This window comes from Bradysia coprophila (assembly GCF_014529535.1).
Source record: "Bradysia coprophila strain Holo2 chromosome X unlocalized genomic scaffold, BU_Bcop_v1 contig_12, whole genome shotgun sequence".
NCBI lineage: Eukaryota > Metazoa > Arthropoda > Insecta > Diptera > Sciaridae > Bradysia > Bradysia coprophila.
The window spans coordinates 3,895,033-3,915,125 of NW_023503293.1; the positions used below are offsets into that span (position 1 = coordinate 3,895,033).

At 35.5% G+C, this 20,093-nt stretch overlaps 2 protein-coding genes and 1 long non-coding RNA gene across 9 annotated transcripts; 1 reads left to right on the plus strand and 2 right to left on the minus strand.

Moving 5' to 3' along the window:
* On the minus strand, positions 1–12,091 carry LOC119067250 (serine/threonine-protein phosphatase 4 regulatory subunit 3). 7 transcript variants are annotated; one of them, XM_037170121.1, is made up of 10 exons: positions 11,748–12,060; positions 10,694–11,006; positions 10,440–10,627; positions 9,430–10,368; positions 9,136–9,313; positions 5,684–5,939; positions 5,077–5,340; positions 4,844–5,007; positions 4,476–4,774; positions 1–3,342 (listed from the first exon to the last, which is right to left on the minus strand). In XM_037170121.1, exons 2-10 carry the CDS (start codon positions 10,803–10,805, stop codon positions 3,253–3,255), a joined length of 2,490 nt encoding a protein of 829 aa, XP_037026016.1. In that variant the 5' UTR covers positions 10,806–11,006; positions 11,748–12,060; the 3' UTR covers positions 1–3,252. The 7 variants fall into 7 exon arrangements, with proteins under 7 accessions (XP_037026016.1, XP_037026017.1, XP_037026014.1 ...); XM_037170122.1 differs by having other exon boundaries at positions 10,694–10,911; positions 11,748–12,034; XM_037170119.1 differs by having other exon boundaries at positions 10,440–10,645; positions 11,748–12,034.
* Positions 12,092–15,739: 3,648 nt separating this feature from the next.
* LOC119067230 lies at positions 15,740–16,932 on the plus strand. Its single transcript, XM_037170084.1, has 4 exons — positions 15,740–16,115; positions 16,418–16,545; positions 16,685–16,762; positions 16,829–16,932. Exons 1-4 carry the CDS (start codon positions 15,845–15,847, stop codon positions 16,898–16,900), a joined length of 549 nt encoding a protein of 182 aa, XP_037025979.1. The 5' UTR covers positions 15,740–15,844; the 3' UTR covers positions 16,901–16,932.
* Positions 16,933–17,433: 501 nt separating this feature from the next.
* LOC119067231 lies at positions 17,434–18,614 on the minus strand. Its single transcript, XR_005085897.1, has 2 exons — positions 18,460–18,614; positions 17,434–18,094 (listed from the first exon to the last, which is right to left on the minus strand). It is a non-coding gene; the product is annotated as an uncharacterized LOC119067231 (long non-coding RNA).
* Between the last annotated feature and the right edge of the window lie 1,479 nt (positions 18,615–20,093).

The window sequence follows — 20,093 nt, forward strand, 5'->3', positions numbered from 1 at the left end:
TTTTTGAACTAAATGTACACAAATAATATATTTGAACGGTTGCAGTTCCATACTTTTTCCATTTTAGTTTTTTTTTTATAAATTACATCGAAATATGACATTTCACAGATCGAATTAAATAATTTCTTTGCCTTTTGTTTTGTAATTTGTTTACCGATTCTTGTTTTGTTGGTTTTAATCATGTCATCGACTTCATTTCTTTTAAGATTTTTTTTTCAAATTTTTCTTGTTTTTTTTTAATGGGGGTAGTATTTACATAGAATTCGTCGTTTTCTTAGTCTTCAATTTATAAAAAATGTTGGAAAGCTATGGGTTTTGAATGCGCACGAAAATAATTAAAATAAAAAATACAAAAAAATCCTAATTTTAGAAAATTGCGAACTATATATGAGATTCGAATGTAACATAGTTTTTTTTTTTGGTTATGTGTTCCAACCGGACTGACGAAAGAAAAATTTTGATTTCAAAAAAAATTGTCTCTAACAGGCAAATGAATTGTTCGATAAATAGAATGTTAAAAATTCAGTTTGTGGGCGCATTCCTGCGATATGGTGTATCGTTGGGCATAAATTGAGGGAAATTAAAACAACACTGAACTGAAACCGTTTCAACAATGCCAATCACATTCCCCTCAATTGCTTCACTCCACCAAAAATATTTTAAATTAGTAAACAGTTCATGTAGATTTTCAATCCACCAAAGTTTCATGATCGACCCGGGGAAACGTACAGCCAAAAATGAAGTGAACTTGGGGCATGAATTTTCAGTGAACCAAAAATTTGAAAAAAAAAAAATCGGAAACGATACTTCCGAAAAGTGATCAATTCATTGTCGCGAAGATTACGTCCATAAATTGAACTTTTTGTCAATCCAATTTATTTTCTGATTTTTTGTTTTGTGAAAATTGATCAAACTGAACACGATTCTTTCAGCTCAGAAAAATGGAACCGAATGACGCTGAATGTAATCAGGAAAACTGTTCGTTAAACACTGTCTTCGAACTCAGTATTTATGTAAGTCAGACAGAGATCTGGAAATACTCTTTAATACAGAGAGGGCGAGTAAAAAATTCGTGGAAAATGGTTTAAAAAATGACTTTAAAATAGCATACGGTCCACTGGCTGAGAAATGTTCGAAAAATATGTGGAATTACAGTCCACAGTTACCAATTTATATTTAAATGGTGCACAAATACTGCGCTATTGGTAATTATATTTCACAAAAGTTACCAACAGAGTAGAATTTGTCTACCAATTAAAATATAAATTGGTAACTGTGGACTGTAATTCCACACATTATTCAAACATTTCTCAGTGGACCGTATGCTATTTTTCAGTCATTTTTCACTAATCCAAAATGTTAGGATTCAGAAGAGCTATACGCAACTTCACATACCGCTTAAAAACGTAGCTGTGATTTTTTTGTGGTTCAGATTTATCTGAGCTGATTGAAATTGATTTAAGATGGATATTGGACGAGAAATATGTTTCGAAAAAAATGTTACATTCAAAATTGATCAGAAATAAAAATTCTCTCGAAACTTGGTCACGTTTTCCTTTTCTTTGTCTCAACTTATTGCCAAGCAACATAAATTTTGTATTTGACTGGAAACTTCTGAAATTTCGACGAATTTTTAATTGCTCATTCATCTTTTGTTACTAACAAAACAAAATTGTCTTACGCTTAAAAAAAATGGATTAATTACGTTACGTCAAACAAAAAGACAAACACATTAAATTAGACCCTAAACGAAAAGTAGTGAAAATCTGCACAACAAATTTTTTCTCATTTTTTTTTTCATTTTTAAATACAAAAATATAATATTTCTGGTCTGTGATTTTTTTCTCGTTTTCTTTATTATTATATTTCGAAAAAAGAACACAAAATTTGCTTTAAGAAACTACCATAAATAAACTAAGTCGATTGGTTGGTTGGTTGTTTTTCTATTCGTAAAAAGAATTTCTGCTTAAACTTTCCAACATTTATACAAATCAAAAGTGTGATTTCGTTTTTTTTTCTTCAATATTTTTTTTTTAGTTTTTACAACTCCCGGAAATATTTTTTTTTTTTGTTAAAGTCCATGTCGTTCTTCTCTTTTTTTGTTTCATTTAATTTAATTTTTTTTACCTTAATTTTTATTTAAAAAGATTAACATAGGGTTTCGTGTGTGTGTGTGTGTGTTTCTCAATCTTCATCTTGTTTACTTGTTATTCTCTTTAAAAATTACAAATTACATAACACTGTACCTATTTCCAAAAACCATTTCGTTACTATGATGCAGAGATTTAATTTTTTTGTTAATTAGTTTTAAATTTCAGTTTTGTCATCGAAACAATAAGAAAGAACACAATTTTACTGCACACTTTTTTGCATAAAATGTCCTATAATTCAGCGATATAATAATTACAGGTGTTCTTGCTTGGTTGAGGTGTCTAGAAATTAATTTCTTTTCTTCTTTAAGTTAAATTTTGTTTTCTTTGTTGTTATCAATATTTATATGAAACCGGAGATGTTGAGCATTTTGTATGAAAAAAATGATAATTGAAATAATTTAAAATAAAAATAAAAAAAATCGAAAAATGTTTTGTAATTTTAAATAATAAATCATAGTAGAAAATGGTTGTGAATATAATCGCTATGTATATGTATCACATTCTCTGGATGTATACAGTTGTTCCTTAATTAATTTTAAAGAAAGCCAATTTATACTTTTTCCTCTTTATCTGTCGCTTTTCACGTTTTCTTTTACATTTTACCTTCACAATCAGCTTTTAGTTAGTTTTCTTCTTTTAAATCTCGCATACATCGATTAGCCGATTCCGTTATTCCTTTCAACTTTCCTCCTTTCTGTGATTTATACTTGGGAGAGAAAAAGAATGAAATTTACTTTCCCGCACATTTTGGATTCTGAAATGTTTTTTCCATTTTTTCATTGTCCAAAATTAGTCCAAATATTTAAAAACAAAAAATCAAATAACGCGGTGCAAAGACAAAAAGTTTTTGTTGTTGTTGTTTACGAATCTAATTTTTCAATGTCAGAGATAATAAATTTTTATTGGATTTTGTTGTCTGTTTGCCTTTCTCATCAATTTTTTTTTTTTGCTTTGCTTTTTATCTGCATCTGTTTTCTGTTTTGTTTTGCTAATTTAAATTCAATATAAAATTTCAGGTTGACATTGTTCTCCTCTGTATGTTTGTGTGTGTATTTGTCGGATGTCGCACTGGTACGATTTATATTTCTGAATTTAGCTGCTATACGATGCGAGATTTTTTTGATGAGGGTGCACTTATTGAATCGTCCTCCTCTTCCTCATCTGAATCACCCTCGTAATCCGCAAGGTACTGGAAATAAATAAATGGCAAAATTTAGTCATGCGTTGAAACACCGCCAATTTAGAATATGATTTCTAGCCTGACACTATCAATACTCATGTCCACCCCATTCAACGTTTCTTTTTCACTGAACTGATACAAATTCTTAAAAAGCTTTAACTCATCTTCAGCGTTTTTCTCACACTGATACAAATCCTCTAAAAGCTTCGCCGACCAACTGTCTTGTTTACGATTTAAAAAAAAATTAATAACACTACCCCACAACGCTCGTTGCAATGAAAGCCGTCTACCCTAATTAATCATCGCTTCCTGTTCTAACAGTAAATACAGTGAACGACATCTCAAATGTCTCACTGTCATTTTTTTCAGAGAATGTCATTGTGAATTTGCAATGACACAATAAAATTCTCAGAAAAATTTGACAGTGAGACATTTGAGATGTCGTTCACTGTAGATGAAAAAAGCGAAAAATCGAAAGCGATGTTAGTCCACTAATGACAATCACTTGATACTGCTAATTGGATGCAAACATTAAGAGAAACACTTTCAAAAATGATTTATCGTCGAACCGATTTAACATTAAGCTCCTCGTAGAATTCCCCCATTAAAAAAAAAATCACAAAAATCCAAGGCTATCTTCATCAACGAATCCACAATGTGGTAAAGAATTTGGTCTCTCATTTGGTATCAATGGTTCTCCTGGTTACTGGGTTTAAAATGACATCGGTTTGATAGAATTTATGTTCCTAATTTCTGTTAGAACAAATGATTCGTTGCACAATTCATAATATAAGTGACGGAGTCTAAGTATCTTGTTACCCGTGACGCCCAATGATCAGGTTTCAATCATTTTTCAGTGAACAAAACTAATACCAAAATCATGTCGCAAAATCATTTAGTTCCCTTCAAATAAATGATTTTCTGTGATCTGATTGTTGGTAAAACAATGAAACAACAAGATATTGTACAAATTTTAAACCAGACCACTGTCTATTTCCGTTTTGAACACTAATTTTCCCGAGAAACAGATGTACATCTCAACAGTTTTGTATGTCTCAACTCAGATCTTCTTTTCCACAAATATCGAAAAAGTTCGCATAATAACCAACATAACAACCAACAAGCCAATATAATGCACTCACCTTTTGCAACGAACCAGTTGTCATCTCAGGTGTGTCAATTATACGGGTTGTCACATCTTCCGTGTCTTCTGTTTTCAATGTGGGTTTGTCAATTGGATTGGTGCTATTGAGGCCAGTAACGTTCGTAGCGGTAGCTGGTTGTGCGGACTTTTGGTCCGGCGCGGATGCATCCGGTTGACGTGGCGGAGAATCGGCTGGATTAACAACAGGTGCACTGGAAACAGTGATTGTAGTCGAATGTGAATTAGTTGACGTTGGCGGTGACGAACTGTTAGGCTTCGATGGACCGTTCTTTTCAACTAAACAACGAAAAAATAAAGATTTTTCTTCATTAGAATCGATCGCTCGATTGGACAGAAATGACTCACTTTTCATCATACTATATGATTCAATTTCTGGCTTAGCTGCCGGTACGTCACTAAAATCATCTTCTTCGTTAAACCACATTTCCTCCTCCTCTTCCAATTGCCGCTGATCTCGTCGATATCTGATGTTCCGGATCATCGGTATGCTGGATCGGAATGAATCGGAACTTTTATTGATTTTTTTTTAGCGATTGGGACGAATGAATGTAAAGTATGGTCGTTGATGCAACACTTACCTATCTAAAATCTTGTCGCGTTCTTTCAACATTTCTTGATGTTGTTCGTATCTGGCTTTCAAATGCTTGAAAGTTTGAACGTATTCGATTTGGTCGAAAATTTTGGTAAAATTTTCGACAACGTATGTGCAAAGGCTTTTGATATCTTCACTTTTAATGAACTCAAAAAGGTCTAATATAGCAGAGTCGAGTAGATTATATCTGCCATTATTTCTAATTAATGCTTCAACAACCGGTGCAAATAAATTACCTTTGACTATATGTCTGAAAGAGAAAAGGTCGGTTAGAGTCAGCTTCTAGGTAAACAAAAGTCAAATAGACCATTGTGTAGATCGAGCCTTAGAAATGTATTTAAATCGCCTTGTGAGAGCGACAAGAGATACAAATGGATTAGTTCTTAGTCGCGGTGTCTAAAATTCTAAGCTTGGATGAAGTGTTCAGAGTTTTAACCTTATAGTCGACGTTCTGCGTAGAGAAATATACAACAGAAACCGCGTACAGACTAAAACCCCAACCCACTTACAGCTGCTGTCACGTTCTCTCACTAAACGATTTTGAATCCATTTTCCACGACCCTTGGAACTATTCAATTCAATGCACCACTTACCTATTATAAAATTCATCTTTCAGTGCAATAATTTTTCTCAATAGTCTAAGCGCGCCCAGCACAAGGAACGTGTGAGTACTTTTCATCAAAACAAGTATTCGTTTTAGAAGGTCCTTCTGCAGAATGCAGTTCTTAATATGGTACGTATGATACTCTACACAAAACGATAACAGTTCTAATACCAGGCCTAGTAATTGAACAGTTTGATAGTCTTCTTTTTGCGGTTTATCATTTATTGTGTTTATCAGAAGTGGAGCTGAAAAGAAAACGAAAGAAACATATTACGAATCACATCGTGGTGACCACAAATTGTTGTTTATAAAAAAAAATAGAAACCAGTCGAGAACGTAGCAGATCGCTACAATGATAGCCACGTACGAGCCCGATTATGCCTAGTGCGTATAAATACATTTGCTTGCATATTTCGACACGCATACCAAGTGTGTCAATCCGGGTGCCTAGCCCGACGCGAATCATCCGAAAATGGAAATTCTCTTCCAGAAATAGACCATTTCTTATAACAGACGCACTTTCTAATCACTGAACTCTATAACTTTGCCTCTTTTCCTTTACAAACCGATTATTTATCTGTCGAACCAGAAAATTGAAGCTAAATCTGGAAATTAGCTGAGTCTGAACAACGGTTCAGTTCCATCACTTCAGGAGTACAAGAGCTCCGGTTCATGATTTTGTGAAACGGTTTTCATCAAGTTTTTATTTTCTGATCTCAACCATATCTATGGACCCTATTTACCCTAAGTCCTACCTCTTATCATCATAGGCAAACTCTCTATTTAAATATTTGCGACAAAAAAGACTGCTCACAATAGTGGCGCAGCCAGTAAAAAGTCGATCTTTTCATATAAAAAAAAATAAAATTACAATAAATAAAAATCATCAATCTTCTTTTTCCCCAATGTTCCCAAAATGCAAGCGGCATTTCCACGTTGTATCGCGATTGAGATTCTTTGTAAAAGATAGTCTTTCGATTTAGCTTTTTCATTAAGGAACCCAATTTGTCTATGAATTTCTTCGTTTCTGGGCCCATACAACCTAGAGTCTCGAAGGCGAGTGGTGTTAGTAAATAATTTTGTTTTAGAGAAATATAATGGTTATGCTTATGTCTCTCAGCTTTGTCTGCGATTGTGCGAGCCATCTTTGAAGAATCATTAATATAAGAAGCAGCTAAAACACAGCGCTTCCGACAACCGAGCAAATTATCTAAATATTAAACGAGAACGTAGGCAACAAGCATCACATTCATGCCATATTTTTTTAACAGATGTTAACTGTCGTCAACTGATTTAAAATTCCATCGATATTATTGTTTCGGTAACGAAAAAGCAAAAGTCAATTCGTCGATAAAATTTTTCCATTCCAACTTATTCATCGAACATCGTTTGACATATAACACAAACGTTTGAGTGCGCCAACAATTCCTATTATTTCGGTTACAATTAAATTTCCTTTTTATCATTTAAATCATCAATTCGACTTGAAAGTACAATATTGCTCAGTGTAGTGAAAAAGGAACCCTTCTCAATCGATGCGTCATTTCAATGCGAACAACTGTTATGATGGGTCATTATACATACAGCATCAATTGTAGCTATGCGTTCAACGTGTAAAAAACTGACCAGGACAATATGAAAACGATTAAACATTTCAATGTTGATGAGAATGGGTCAAGACACCCCTTCAGAGAGACGGTAATATAGACATCAGGCTGGTGTTCCTTTCAAGTTGTGTGTGTTTTTGACGCAGCTGTTTTGTATGTTTTTCTGACTAAAGGTCTCTAAAACGTGAGACTGTTACATTGTACTTGCTGCATTGTTACGTTGTTAATGAGCACTTTGTCAATACAATTTCAATATTCCATTAGGCCGAAAACATGCGAGCAATGTTGCGTTGATGGGATCGACAAGTATGCTGCGTTTTCCATTGTTTAACCTGTGGTGAATATCAGATTACAATGGAAAACGCAGCATAATTGTCGATCCCATCAATGCAAAATTGCTCGTGTGTTTTCGGCTTCACTAACTGTGACAGTGATGTGAAAAATCCTGGTTGCTAAAAGCAAGTGGAAAGTTTTGGTGTGTGTTAAAGCTGTGCGTTTGTTAAAGGTCCACCATTGAAAGCGCCGTCAACCGTAAGCAATGACCACCGATAACACATTTACGAGAATGTTTTTTTTTTTGTGGAGATGATCTCGCCACTGTTCAGTAATGAGCTTCCGTTACATAGAGAAACCGGTTAGAACATACGAGAGCAGTGTTCTGAATGTGGAGAAGGTCACGTATGAAAATTGAACGCGATTCAGACAAGTAAGATCTGGTTTAGTGACTAAGAGTGAACGTTGTACAGATAATGTTTGTAATCGTTTTATTGCGTTAATTTGTATAATTAGGTTAGTACAGTCAGGGTTAAAAGAAGCTAAGACTGACGTAACAGATCATCCATAAATCCCGACCTCGTCGACCTACTTATTTTGTGGTTGACACACATTTATCGATCTCCAACAATTACCAGACGAAACAAAAACATTTCAAAAAATTGACATCCGCCCATACTGTTAGACAACAGTTTTTAATATGACGGACTTTAGCTGGTGTTATTTCTAGGATTCCCAGACTGTCTTAGAAAACCCCCGCTGAACAACGTAAGATATTTCTATTGAAAATTACAAAATGTGAATTGTCACTAAAGGTGCAAAATCCCGCACATCTAAATTGCCGTTGAATTCAATTTACTTCAAGTATGCTTAAATAATCAACTAATTGAGATAACGATGTGATGATTTGATTATACGTATTATTTCATACTACTTTCGTAGACCCAATCTTCTGGTGTTGAAGAGTATAAGATTAGTCAATACAACGAATCTTTTGCTCGACAATGTTTGTTTCTTTCTTCAAGCTGGCGATCGCGTATGAGAGGATCAAGGCCCTAGTTATTTTATTGGTTTCGATCAGCCGGGATGTGTATTTTGGAATTGCAAATAGACTTTAGACTTGGCGCTACGATGGACGAAATTTAAACAAGTTCCATTATCGATGTGGAGACGAACCTGAGCCACTTTAAGAGTTTGCTGTCATAAAAATAATTCCAGACTCGAATACTACATCCATCTTCCGTATACCGATTCGTTCCCTTTAGCGAATACGACGGTCATTATTACAAGAAATGAAACCGTGATTCGCGAGATGTAAAGCATCGAAATGACAATAGTTTTCCCTGTCAGTCTTTATGATACCCGACTCTAATAGAAGAAAATGGTGCAGAAATGTGTTTCTTAGGATCGAAAGAAACTTAATTGTCTTGGCTTAACACTTAAACCTAGGCATTGGGCTCGTAAAGATTTTAAATTTTCTATTCCGTCAGCCAATTAATCCGTCAGCTGACGGAATTAACTTCTATGTAATAAAAACGAGGAAAAGAAGCAATTCACTCACCTATTAGCGTTTGGATGCTATGTTTATAAAAGAAGTTCAGGAAGTCCGTTTTGCCGGTTATCATATTCTCTGGATCAAGTAAAATTCGTATGACGCCCATAATCTGAAAAGCACATCCGAGTTCCGGTTCTGAATCGGCCAACATTTGTTCAATAGCTATGTTTATCAACATTTGATCCTGCGAACGGAAAATGCAGAAATTTTGATTGTCCGTTCGGTAAAGTGTTCGGTGCGAAAAGAAATGAGAAAAACGCGAGGCAAACTGCTCCATCCCCCATCTCAATTCAAACTAACCTCAATTGTCTTGTGCACCTGTTGCAACGTATAATTTCGAATTATACATGGTGAATATTCAACGATTGCAGTGAGAATATCAATTGAAGCCGATTTCGTCTTTTGATCCTTCATGACCAATGTGATTTCCAATGCAGGCAACACTCCCAGATACGTCAATGTTCGATAAAATGCATCCTTTCCTTGCGGCTGCAGATTCTGTGCATAGTTGCAGAATTCCTTCAGGAACAGCACGATGTCACGTCGCTTGTCCTCCTCCGTATTCGGGTCGGTCAGCAACGCGAACAGGTCGACGAGAAACTGTTCGTCCTCCTGTATCAGCGTGACGATTTCAACCTTGTTGAAGAAAATGAAGCTCGACAATGTGTTGGGTAGAATGTCTTCGGCGAACACAGACGGTGTCGGCAGAATGATGTCTTGAATGTATTGCACACGGTATGTTTGATGGATTTTAGCGAGTAGATCTTGGTTTTTGATTGGGATGGCTTCGCGAAACTTAACCAATTGTTTAAGGTACTGCCGATGCTTCTTCGGTGGATCCACGCACGTCTCGTATTCCAAACAACCGACCACATCGAATATCGTATCTTCAGCGAACATTATTTCGAACAGGGCATTCTTGTTGAGAAGGAAAATATTTTTGAATATTTCGTACAAATTATGCAGTCCCTCGTTGTTCTCCAGGTCTTCGCACACATGAAACAGGCCCAGCAGCTTTTTGATATAGTTGTCCGATTCCAGTGCCATTGCAAGTTTCTCCTTTCGCAGTGGTGTAGTCAAACCGCTTGCTATTGCCTCCGATATATCTTCCAATCGGGACAGTTCGCAAGGCGGCAACTCAATGGGCGGCGCCGAATCGGACATTTCTTCGAAACGTTCATCTTCCGACTCTTCAACGATGTCTTGCGTTATATCCACCGACGGATCTTTGCCTTGAACCTTTTCAATAGCAAAAGAACAAAAATGTCATTTTACAGTCATCGAAGCAACCGCGAGCAACCAACACTTACATGACAAATTTTCTCCCAGATCTCATCACAACCAGCCTTCTCCTGGAAACTCAATGCCAAATCAAAATTGTCACCTTCCGACCAGACAATCAGTGTGTCTTGCTGCTTTTGATAGGCTGTGTCCGGTTGAATTTTACTTTCCAGTAGTAGCGATCCGTCAGCCTCAGCCCGCACCAGCAATGATATACCTGCACAATTTTCCTCATCTAAACCATTTCGATTAACAAAAATTTGGCCATTTTTACAACGCTTACCTTTGAGTCGTTCAACGTAATTCGATGATACATGACCAGTACCACGATCGTCCCATTGCCGGTCTGCATTCAATGCATATAGCTTCACTCGTCTACGTGTGTCCGTAGTCATATTTGTTTAAAAAATAGTTCCGTTGGTCGGTGTTGTCGTTGGTTCTTCGTTTGTGGGTTAAATTTTCTTAGCAATTTTTCAATGATTTCCACACAGGTAATTTGGTCTAAGAAAATTAAAAACGGATAGTCACATGTAGCGCCTATGTTCATTAGCAATGCCTTGTTGTGAGCATCTTTACGATGAAAACAGATTCAGCGACTGTAAAATAATAAAGATTCTGAATGAGCGACGTTTGTGTACGGAAATGTAATACTACGATCACGATCACAGTACAGATTACATTCAGTTTCGTTAACCCATTTAAAAATGTTTCGGAAAGACGGATTCATATCAAATTGAAAACAGATCGGATGCAAAATGCTTTGTGATTTGTTGTTCACTGTTCTCTCGTGTCATGTCATCACATTTTCATTTTACTTTCATCCTCAAAATAAATTACTTTTAGAGCAAATTTACGTTGAACCTGTCATGTGATCGAATAAAATGCTGCAGCAACTATCGACAACGAAATGAAACAGATCTTTTCGGGATTTAACTTCCCTTTGGCACTTCATGTTTGTCTTAAACATAAATGAAACGTCCCTTTAGAAAACGTTTAACAATTTCATGTCGATGATTGCCGAAGCACGTCAAACGATTTTAATAATTATTGTAATTAAACGAAATAAACAAAATTTTAAATTTGAACGTGAAAATCTAAATCCATTTGGAAATCAACAATACGAACCGTCAAAATAAAAATTACGGAAAAAAAATGTAAATTAAACCCGCGTCGTCACATAATGTATCAAAATAGATAAGCCGAGAGCCGAGAACAAAACCTTCTGGTCGTGTGTATCGTAGAGCACATATAAACTGAATTAAAATTTAAAAAATGTAATCACAACAATCGAGTTAACGCGACAAAACTGTCGATTTGTTTATGAAAAATTGGCGTACCTTGTTCGCAGATGTTGAATTTGGTTGAATATCCAAAACGTTGCCGACTAATTCTATAATTTGCAAAATTAATTTTGGCTGCTCATCCGAAAGCGATCCCGTTCAGTTTTTCGTGCGTCGAACAAATCACTTCACCAACAAAATTTATACTAAAACGTTGTATACCGTCGCCTGATCGACGTTTTGTTTGTAATTTTTTTTTGAAATGTCGATCAATTATCCGGAAAAATGATATTATATTATGGATTATTCGGAGAATATCACCGCCATTTTACTTAGCATAAACTGCAATAAAAAAACAGAACGCTCAGGCGTGTGACACTTCGAACGCAATTATTATTGGTGTACCGACTAGCAGATTTTTTCGTTTTTGTTAGGTTGAAATTTCATATACAGACTGTACAATACCGGTAATACCTTTCAGATCATTACCGACAATACCACAAATATTTTCGAACTGGTGGCGGATGGTAACATTTCAGTTTACAGTGCTATAATTAACACCGAATATGCTGCTTCTTTTTCAATTAAATTAATTCAAATCTGATTCTTTTTGTAAAAAAAAACTTTGGAACTAGTAGAATAATTTCCACGATCTGGAATTTTGAGAACCTACTGGAAACCTAGTCAAGTAAATTGGGACACATTTTAAATGCAAATATAATCGCTTTTTGGAATATAACTGGAAATTCCGGATCGTAGAAATGATTCTATTTGTTTTAGATTTTTTTTTCACAAATTTAACCAGAAATTAGTTAATTTGGTTGGAAAATAGCGATTAACGAGTATTATCTGGTAGACCAGCTGGTAATTGGTCATCTGAATTGTATTGGTAATTTACGTGGTTATAACCAGTGTCTGCAAGTAAATTCAACTTGACAAAACAAAAATAAAAACTGCATTTTATTGGTTTTATTGCAGTTCGTTCAAGCATAAGATGTCAGGAACGATGGAAAATGTGAAATGAAACAGTTGAAAAACATTTTCCGTGATTTTCGAAAATTATGCAAATATGCTTGTGTTGAATATAGATGGCGTGGTAATTTATTTGAAATCTGAACAACTCAACTAACTCAACTGAGTCTTCGCATGATAGACTTATGAGGTGCTATAGATAGAGGTAGACTACCTAGAGGAATAGACCGATGCAAAGAGAGGTATTTTCGTAAAGATGTATGCGTATGCGTGTGTGCCGATGTACGGCAAAAATAATATGCGTGTGTCTCATTCTTTTCCATTGTGTTACATGGAAATTTAAACAATACCGTACAGCGACAAAAATTAAATATACAGCGGAACTGAGCGAATACTCTCTTTCAATCTATTATAACCCGAGATTAATTGAAAAATTATATCACACACACCACTAACCACGAAAACGTCAAATTTGCTTAACTTTTGACGTTATGAGTCCCTTTTAACTGTCTGTACACGTTCTGTCACACACAAATATATGATTTTTAATTTTAATTTGTCAGTTTGTTCTATTGATATGGCCCTTTGTAGATTCACATAGCAATGCGAGTTTGACATAAAATTCTTTTGTTCTGAGGCCTAGACTAAAAAAAATGCAATCATCAAAATTGCGTAACTTTTGCAAGTTTGAAGTTTTAAAACATTGGAAAAGACCAGAAAACAAAAGAATTTTATGTCAAACTCGCGTTGCTGTATCTACAGTTAGCAGTCTTACCTCCAAAATAGATCATCTTCAAGATACGGTGCTTTCACACGTAGCCCACGTAGCCTCACTTAAGTTTCGTTAAATGTTTCGTTCATACATTCATTTGTATGAGATTTTTTTAACGTGAATGGCATTTCTTATCGTCGATGGCATTTCAAACGGCCGTGTGGGATGTTACCGTCCGGGATACCATGACTGCGTCATACATTAATGATTCATCAAAGAAAGCACGCTCCATTGCTGTAAAAGCAGAGAGACACAAGCATAACCATTACGTTTCTTTGAAACAAAACTATTTGCTAACCCCACTTGCTTTCGAGACTTTAGGTTGCATGGGTCCGGAAACAAGGAAATTTATTGATAAATTGGGCTCATTAATGAAAAAGGCAACAGGTGAGGTAAAATCGAAAGAATACCTTCTGCAAAGAATTTCGATCGCAATTCAACGTGGTAACGCTGCTTGTATTTTGGGAACATTAGGGAAGAGGAAGATCGATGATATTTATTTACTGTAGTTTTTAATTTTTGAGAAAAGATCGATTTTTTACCGGCTGCGCCATAATTGTAAGCAGCGTTTTTTGTCGCATTTAAAATAAAAGCCTTGAAGATGATCTATTAAAATTCTTCGGAGCTACTAACGGCATTTGTGTTGCAATTTTTGTAAGAAAAACGATTTATTGCAAAGTCAAACTTTTGCGTATCAAAACTGCAAGATTCCTTGAAAGAAACAAGTATCAAAAAAAGATATTTTTGAAATTGAAACGTCAGGTTCGAAATCAGGTTTTTTTTAAGTCAAAATTCGACGGTTTAGGTCCTATTTTGTAGAATCCAAATGTTATTTCTTGGGTTATTTACAGGAAGCTCACGCTATTTTTGCACGGTTCGTTAACTTCAGCTTGACCATACCTCCAGTCACAACCAGTATATAGCTGAAAACTTTTATCAGGTCACAGGTCAGGTTACTGTTGAACTCGCTAAAGACAATGAAAATGTGGGAAAGTAGCACGCTGATAAGTTAATTCGGAATAAATCTAATAGTAGAGATGATCCTATACGTAAACTGGCTTAAGAGGCACCGGCACTTAGCTAAAATTGTAGCATACATTTGTGTGCCTCATATTTTATTTTTGATGATATCTTTTCTTCAGAATCCTTTTTGAAAAATGTACGACCGCAATTCCGACCACGAATCTATTAGCTTTAAATAAAAATTAATTTTGGTTGTAGCCGTTTGATCAGCTCTGGGAAAAGTGAGCAGTTTAATGAAATTTTCATAAACTGCTCATTGTTCTCAGAGCTGGTCAAATTGCTGCAACCAAATCTATTTTCTGTTGAAAGCTAAGACATTCGTTGTCGGAATTGCGGTCGTACATTTTTGAAAAAGGATTCTGGTGAAGATATCATCAAAAGTAAACTAAAATCCAGTATTTAAAAATCGCCCTGATGTATGCTTTTCGGTAAAGTACCGGTGCCTCTTAATAGCAGTTTATTTCATTAAACTGCTCACTTTTCTCAGAGCTGATCAAACGACTACAACCAAAACTAATTTTTATTTAAAGCTAATAGATTCGTGGTCAGAATTGCGGTCATACATTTTTCAAAAAGGATTCTGATGAAAAGATATTAACAAAAATGAAATACGAAACACGCAAATGTAGGCTACAATTTTAGCTAAGTGACGGTGCCTCTTAATTAAGAGGGCAGACTAGGTGTGAAGTAGGCTGTAATTGAAAAATTGGTTTTAAAATTAATGTAGACCATTTAATGAAAATCTGTTCCAGCAATTAGATGAGCAATATGTTTATCTATCTCTAAAAAACGAAAAACGATTTACAATAAGCAACAGTTGGAAGAAAACCGATTTCCAAAATATGAACGTCGCTTAAAGTTAGGCTATGCAATATTTTTTTGGAAATCGGTTTTCTTCCAACTGTTGCTTATTGTAAATCGTTTTTCATTTTTTAGAGATAGATAAACATATTGCTCATCTAATTGCTGGAACAGATTTTCATTAAATGGTCTACATTAATTTTAAAACCAATTTTTCAATATATAGCCTACTTCACACCTAGTCTGCCCTCTTAAAGACAACTATTTAGAAAATCTTCATTCCTCTTGTTCCATTTGTTGATATTCATAACTCCAAAGTTTACCAACAGAGGTCTATAGACGTCTTATCGAAAATATTTTCAATGAAATGAGTGAAATGGATTTGGATTGTCGTCATCGTCATTGGCTGCGGCTCCCAATTTTCGAAAAAAAAAAATACTCACATTGTTTTGACGTAGGGACCGTAGGGATGACTAATACACACACGCATACACATTCACTGTATTTATAAATATTTGAGTTTGTTGTCATTTGACAATTTTTCTACTTTCAATTTAAATTTAGTTAATGCACGAATTGAACAACAATGACTACCCAAAATATCCGAAATTATCTAAGTCAATCGGTCAGTGGAGATGACATTCAACTGGACATCACAGAATTAGATTTAAATACAACCGAAATTGTCATTTCAAATTTAAACTTTAAGACTAATCGAAGTACTGGCATAAAATTGCTTTCGTTGTCGGCGTTGTTACTCGGCGGTAGTTTAATATTTCAATCGATAATTTTATACGCTGCGCTGATTGTGTTCCTTTCGATTCGGTTTTATTGCTTCACCTGCCTCGTCCAGTCAGGTAAAATGAAAATTTAGCATAATTTAAATCGGTGTCTTGCCTTGGATTTATAGGTAAAGTGAAGAGGAATGAATTCTCTTTTATTTGGATGGATCTAACTAGATTCGAACGGCCCCCTCTAGATCTAGATCATCCGTTCAGATTAAAGATTTCTTCCTTTGCAGCCCTAATGACACAACCAACCAAATAGCCCGCTTATTAATTAGCGAATTAGTTAAAATAATTAAATGTTTGCAAAGAGTCGTTGTGCATACCAATAGCGACACGAAATGAAAACCTAAAACGAACCATTAATTTTGCAGAAAAACTAACAGTCACGAAAGATTTTGGCGTACAACTATTGACAACTTATACCCTTGGCCGGACACGCAGTTTATTCATTCAGTTTGCACATATTCATGATGTCGTTATTCAAGAAGTTATTCAAAATGTAAGCCATTTCGATTCTCTACCGATGAAAGTTTCCTGAATAATTACGAGATACTTTCATTGAACGACGAAATGGAGCAATTGACTTTAATTGTTTGACACATAAAGCATTCTCAATGAACGTACTTGCTTCTTTTCAGCTGAAAGTCACGTTCATGCTGGCATTTCTAACGAAAGGAAGCTGGTTCGAGAAAAGGCCAATCATTCCCATCGTGAATGTAAGTTTTGTCAACGATTCCATTTCCTGGTGTTTCGAACTAACTGAGACAAATTCTCAATTTCAGACAATTAACCCGAGGTTGGACGTCTTGAAAATTGTTTACAATATTTTAAGGAAATACGTAGGGAGGTCGTGATAATAAAATTTGTTTCTCTTTCCGTTTATATCGTTCTGTCCTTTTGTTTTAACAAAATTGAATAGAATTAAGAAATCAAGGCAATTCTCAGTTTTTGGGTATTGCTGACAGTATTCGATTATACTTAGACTGAGACAGTAATCGCTCATGGGTATGCTATAAATCTTGTGGCCTATTTGACTTCGTGAGTTCTTAAATTTGATCTGGTGTACTACTTCTCCTGTTTAAAGTCGTTGGTTCGAAATCTTCATTTGTTTTAACATACATTTTGGACGAAACTGACCAACTATATTGCCACCTAGGATATACTAGGAGTGAAACTGGTATAAGTCGAATATTGGTTTTCTCAAACCAATGATTTACCAGTAAGCTGTGCGAAAGCTCTACACTCAACTTAACTTAACTTGAAACAATTTGTAAACAAATCTGACAATCGTTTCAAATCTCTCTGCGGTGAGAGGCAGGCGAACTAACCATTAAGCTACCGCTTATTTAAAACCGCTTAAAAGAGGAAATGTGACGCACAAAAGTTATATCCTCAAAGGTGTTGCAAATTGCCTTTATTTTTTACGTTTCTCTATGTGATTGAAAACAGCTCCGGTTTCTACTAACCAACAATAAAGCCCACAGTTCTTTGCGGCAGGCAGCACGCTTTCTTCGTATCAAAACCGCTACACTTTGTTTCAGCTAAAAATGTCGTACCAGATGGACAGCTACTTCCACAACCACCAAAATCACAACTGTACGCACCGCTCTTACAGCAATAAGACTTTATGTCAAAACCGCTGCACTCCTTACCCGATTTGGCTAACGTAATCGTTCCGCTGGGACAACTATATCCACAGCCACTCCATTCACACGTGGCCGGTTGGTTTATGCAACACATTGATCTTGTGTCGAAGCCGCCACATCCTTCGTTAGTCACGGCTAAAGTTTTCACACCACTTGGACATTCTTGGCCACATCCCGTAACCTGACAATGAACTGGGTGATCAAAGCAGCATTTTGATTTCTCGTCAAGGCCACCACAGCCGTCTCTAGTTCGAATTAATGTCTTAACTCCGCTGGGACATGATTTTCCACATCCCGTCCATTGACACACCGCTTCTGCTGGCGACAGATTCGAAACGACGAGTAGAGATAGAAGCCCAGAAAACAAATATGTGATTTGCATTATGGCGAGGTGATGAGGAACTGGAATTGTAATATCATATATGAGACATACTGACAGCGGTTTTTCTCTCTCAATTTTTTCACGTTTTTGCTACAAAAAAATTCAAGAAATTTTTGAGAGAACCATAAAGATTCGCGAAAACATTTTCTCAAATATAGGCCCTGCCATTAGCAAAATGAATTTCGTTACTATGTACAGAGTGTATATGACGAGATATATGGTGTATATCTTCAAGGAGCAATCACATTACAAATACAACGTTTAGTGCACCTCTTAAGCACAAAAGGTTAATGGGTCGAAAACACAAAGTTATTATCATACTCCTTGCTATCGATGAACATACATGTACCGATCAAGGTTTAAAGAAAAACGAAAAATATCTTACCAGTCAAGGCTTAGTATGTTGTTTAAGAATGATGTTGACTCGTCGACAAACTGGTTCTTACTGCTCGTTTGTAAATGATTTTCGATTCTTTCATAATGAACGATCATTTAATATTCTAATCTTCGGCAAACAAAACCACTATCAGTTCGACAGACAGCAAAATAGTTATTTATGTCACCTAGTGAAAAATGTAGATTTTGACTCGGGTAGGTCGAATGTAATAAGCAGACCATGTTTCGAAAGAGCCCCCGGAAGTAAAGTTTTGCTTTTTGCCACCCTTCGACAGAGGAGAAAATAGAAATTTTCTGACCCGACTGTCACTTTTGATTTTGGAAAATTATGTAAAAAAATTGAGGTTTTTGTTTCGCACATGTCCTAGTAAAACTGTTCCGGAATTATGTTATATATAACAATGTTCACCTTTAAAAGAAAATATGAATTTCCAACTCGAACAATTCCCAATTTCGCTCTTGTTTGAATTTCCTATTTTCTTACCTCGGTAAGTAAGTAACTGTTCATCTTTGAAACAATTTCAAAAACAAACTTAGAAGTGAATCACTGTCGTCAATATTATGTTTTCGATTGGTCTGTTGTTTAGTGGAATACAATGCTAAGCGACGGAAAAATTTATTAAGCGACAATTTATCACACAACATTATTATGTGAAGGTTACGGTTAACAGCTAGCATAGCATACTCTAATAGAGTATCTATTACTCTATCTACACGTATTTGATTTATGTGAATAAATTTAAATAAAAAAAATAAAAAAACGTGACCACCTTCGTTGTGGTTGTATTACCAGCTGATAAGTAAACATAAATTTGGTTGACACTAACTGTAATATTAAAATGAAATTAAAATAACCCAACCCATAGGAAACCTCGGTCGGCCTGTAGAGGCGCCACATTTTCTTCAGTACGGCATTCTTTGCGCTCTATTTTCACGTGAAATAACTTCACTCTGTTACGTTTAGCTTTGCAGGGGATAAAAAATTTAGAAGTCCAGTTTTCGTGTGAAGTTTGTTGATCCAGCCGAGGTCAACAATCACAAAAAAAAAGACTTTTCATCCCGAGTTTTGTAATAACTACATGCTTTTGAAACTAAAACCGATTTTCTTGTTTTCCCTAGGTGCGTTTTCGCTCTAAGGAAAACAAAAGTATGTAACAAAACCTAAACAAAACGAAAAATTTCATTTATTAAACGCCTAGCTGAATTCAACATCATGCCCGCACGTTAGTAAGCGTGAACTTAGGCATTTGGAATCCATACGAGGTCAACGAGGTATCACACGTTAAAATTCACGCCGTAAGTGTGCCTAAAATTTGAATTTTAAGTGAACGATTCGATGAAAAAGTGAACCAAAAAATACATTTCAACGCTTCATTGTATGAAAATGACGCTACGTTAGAAAGACCTCCGCACTTTCCATTTTGAATTTCGACCGCACTTACGGCGTCAATAGGCTACGATTTGTCTAAGATATTGAATTTCAAAATTTCGGCTTTTCAAACAACTGAAATCGCCTACGTTAGTTAGTTTTTGTGGAAAAGTGGATCCAGTGTTGATTGTTAAGAAAATGGTTAAAAAATGTGCTGAAAGAATTTAAACGGAAGAAAACCAAATCATTTGCTA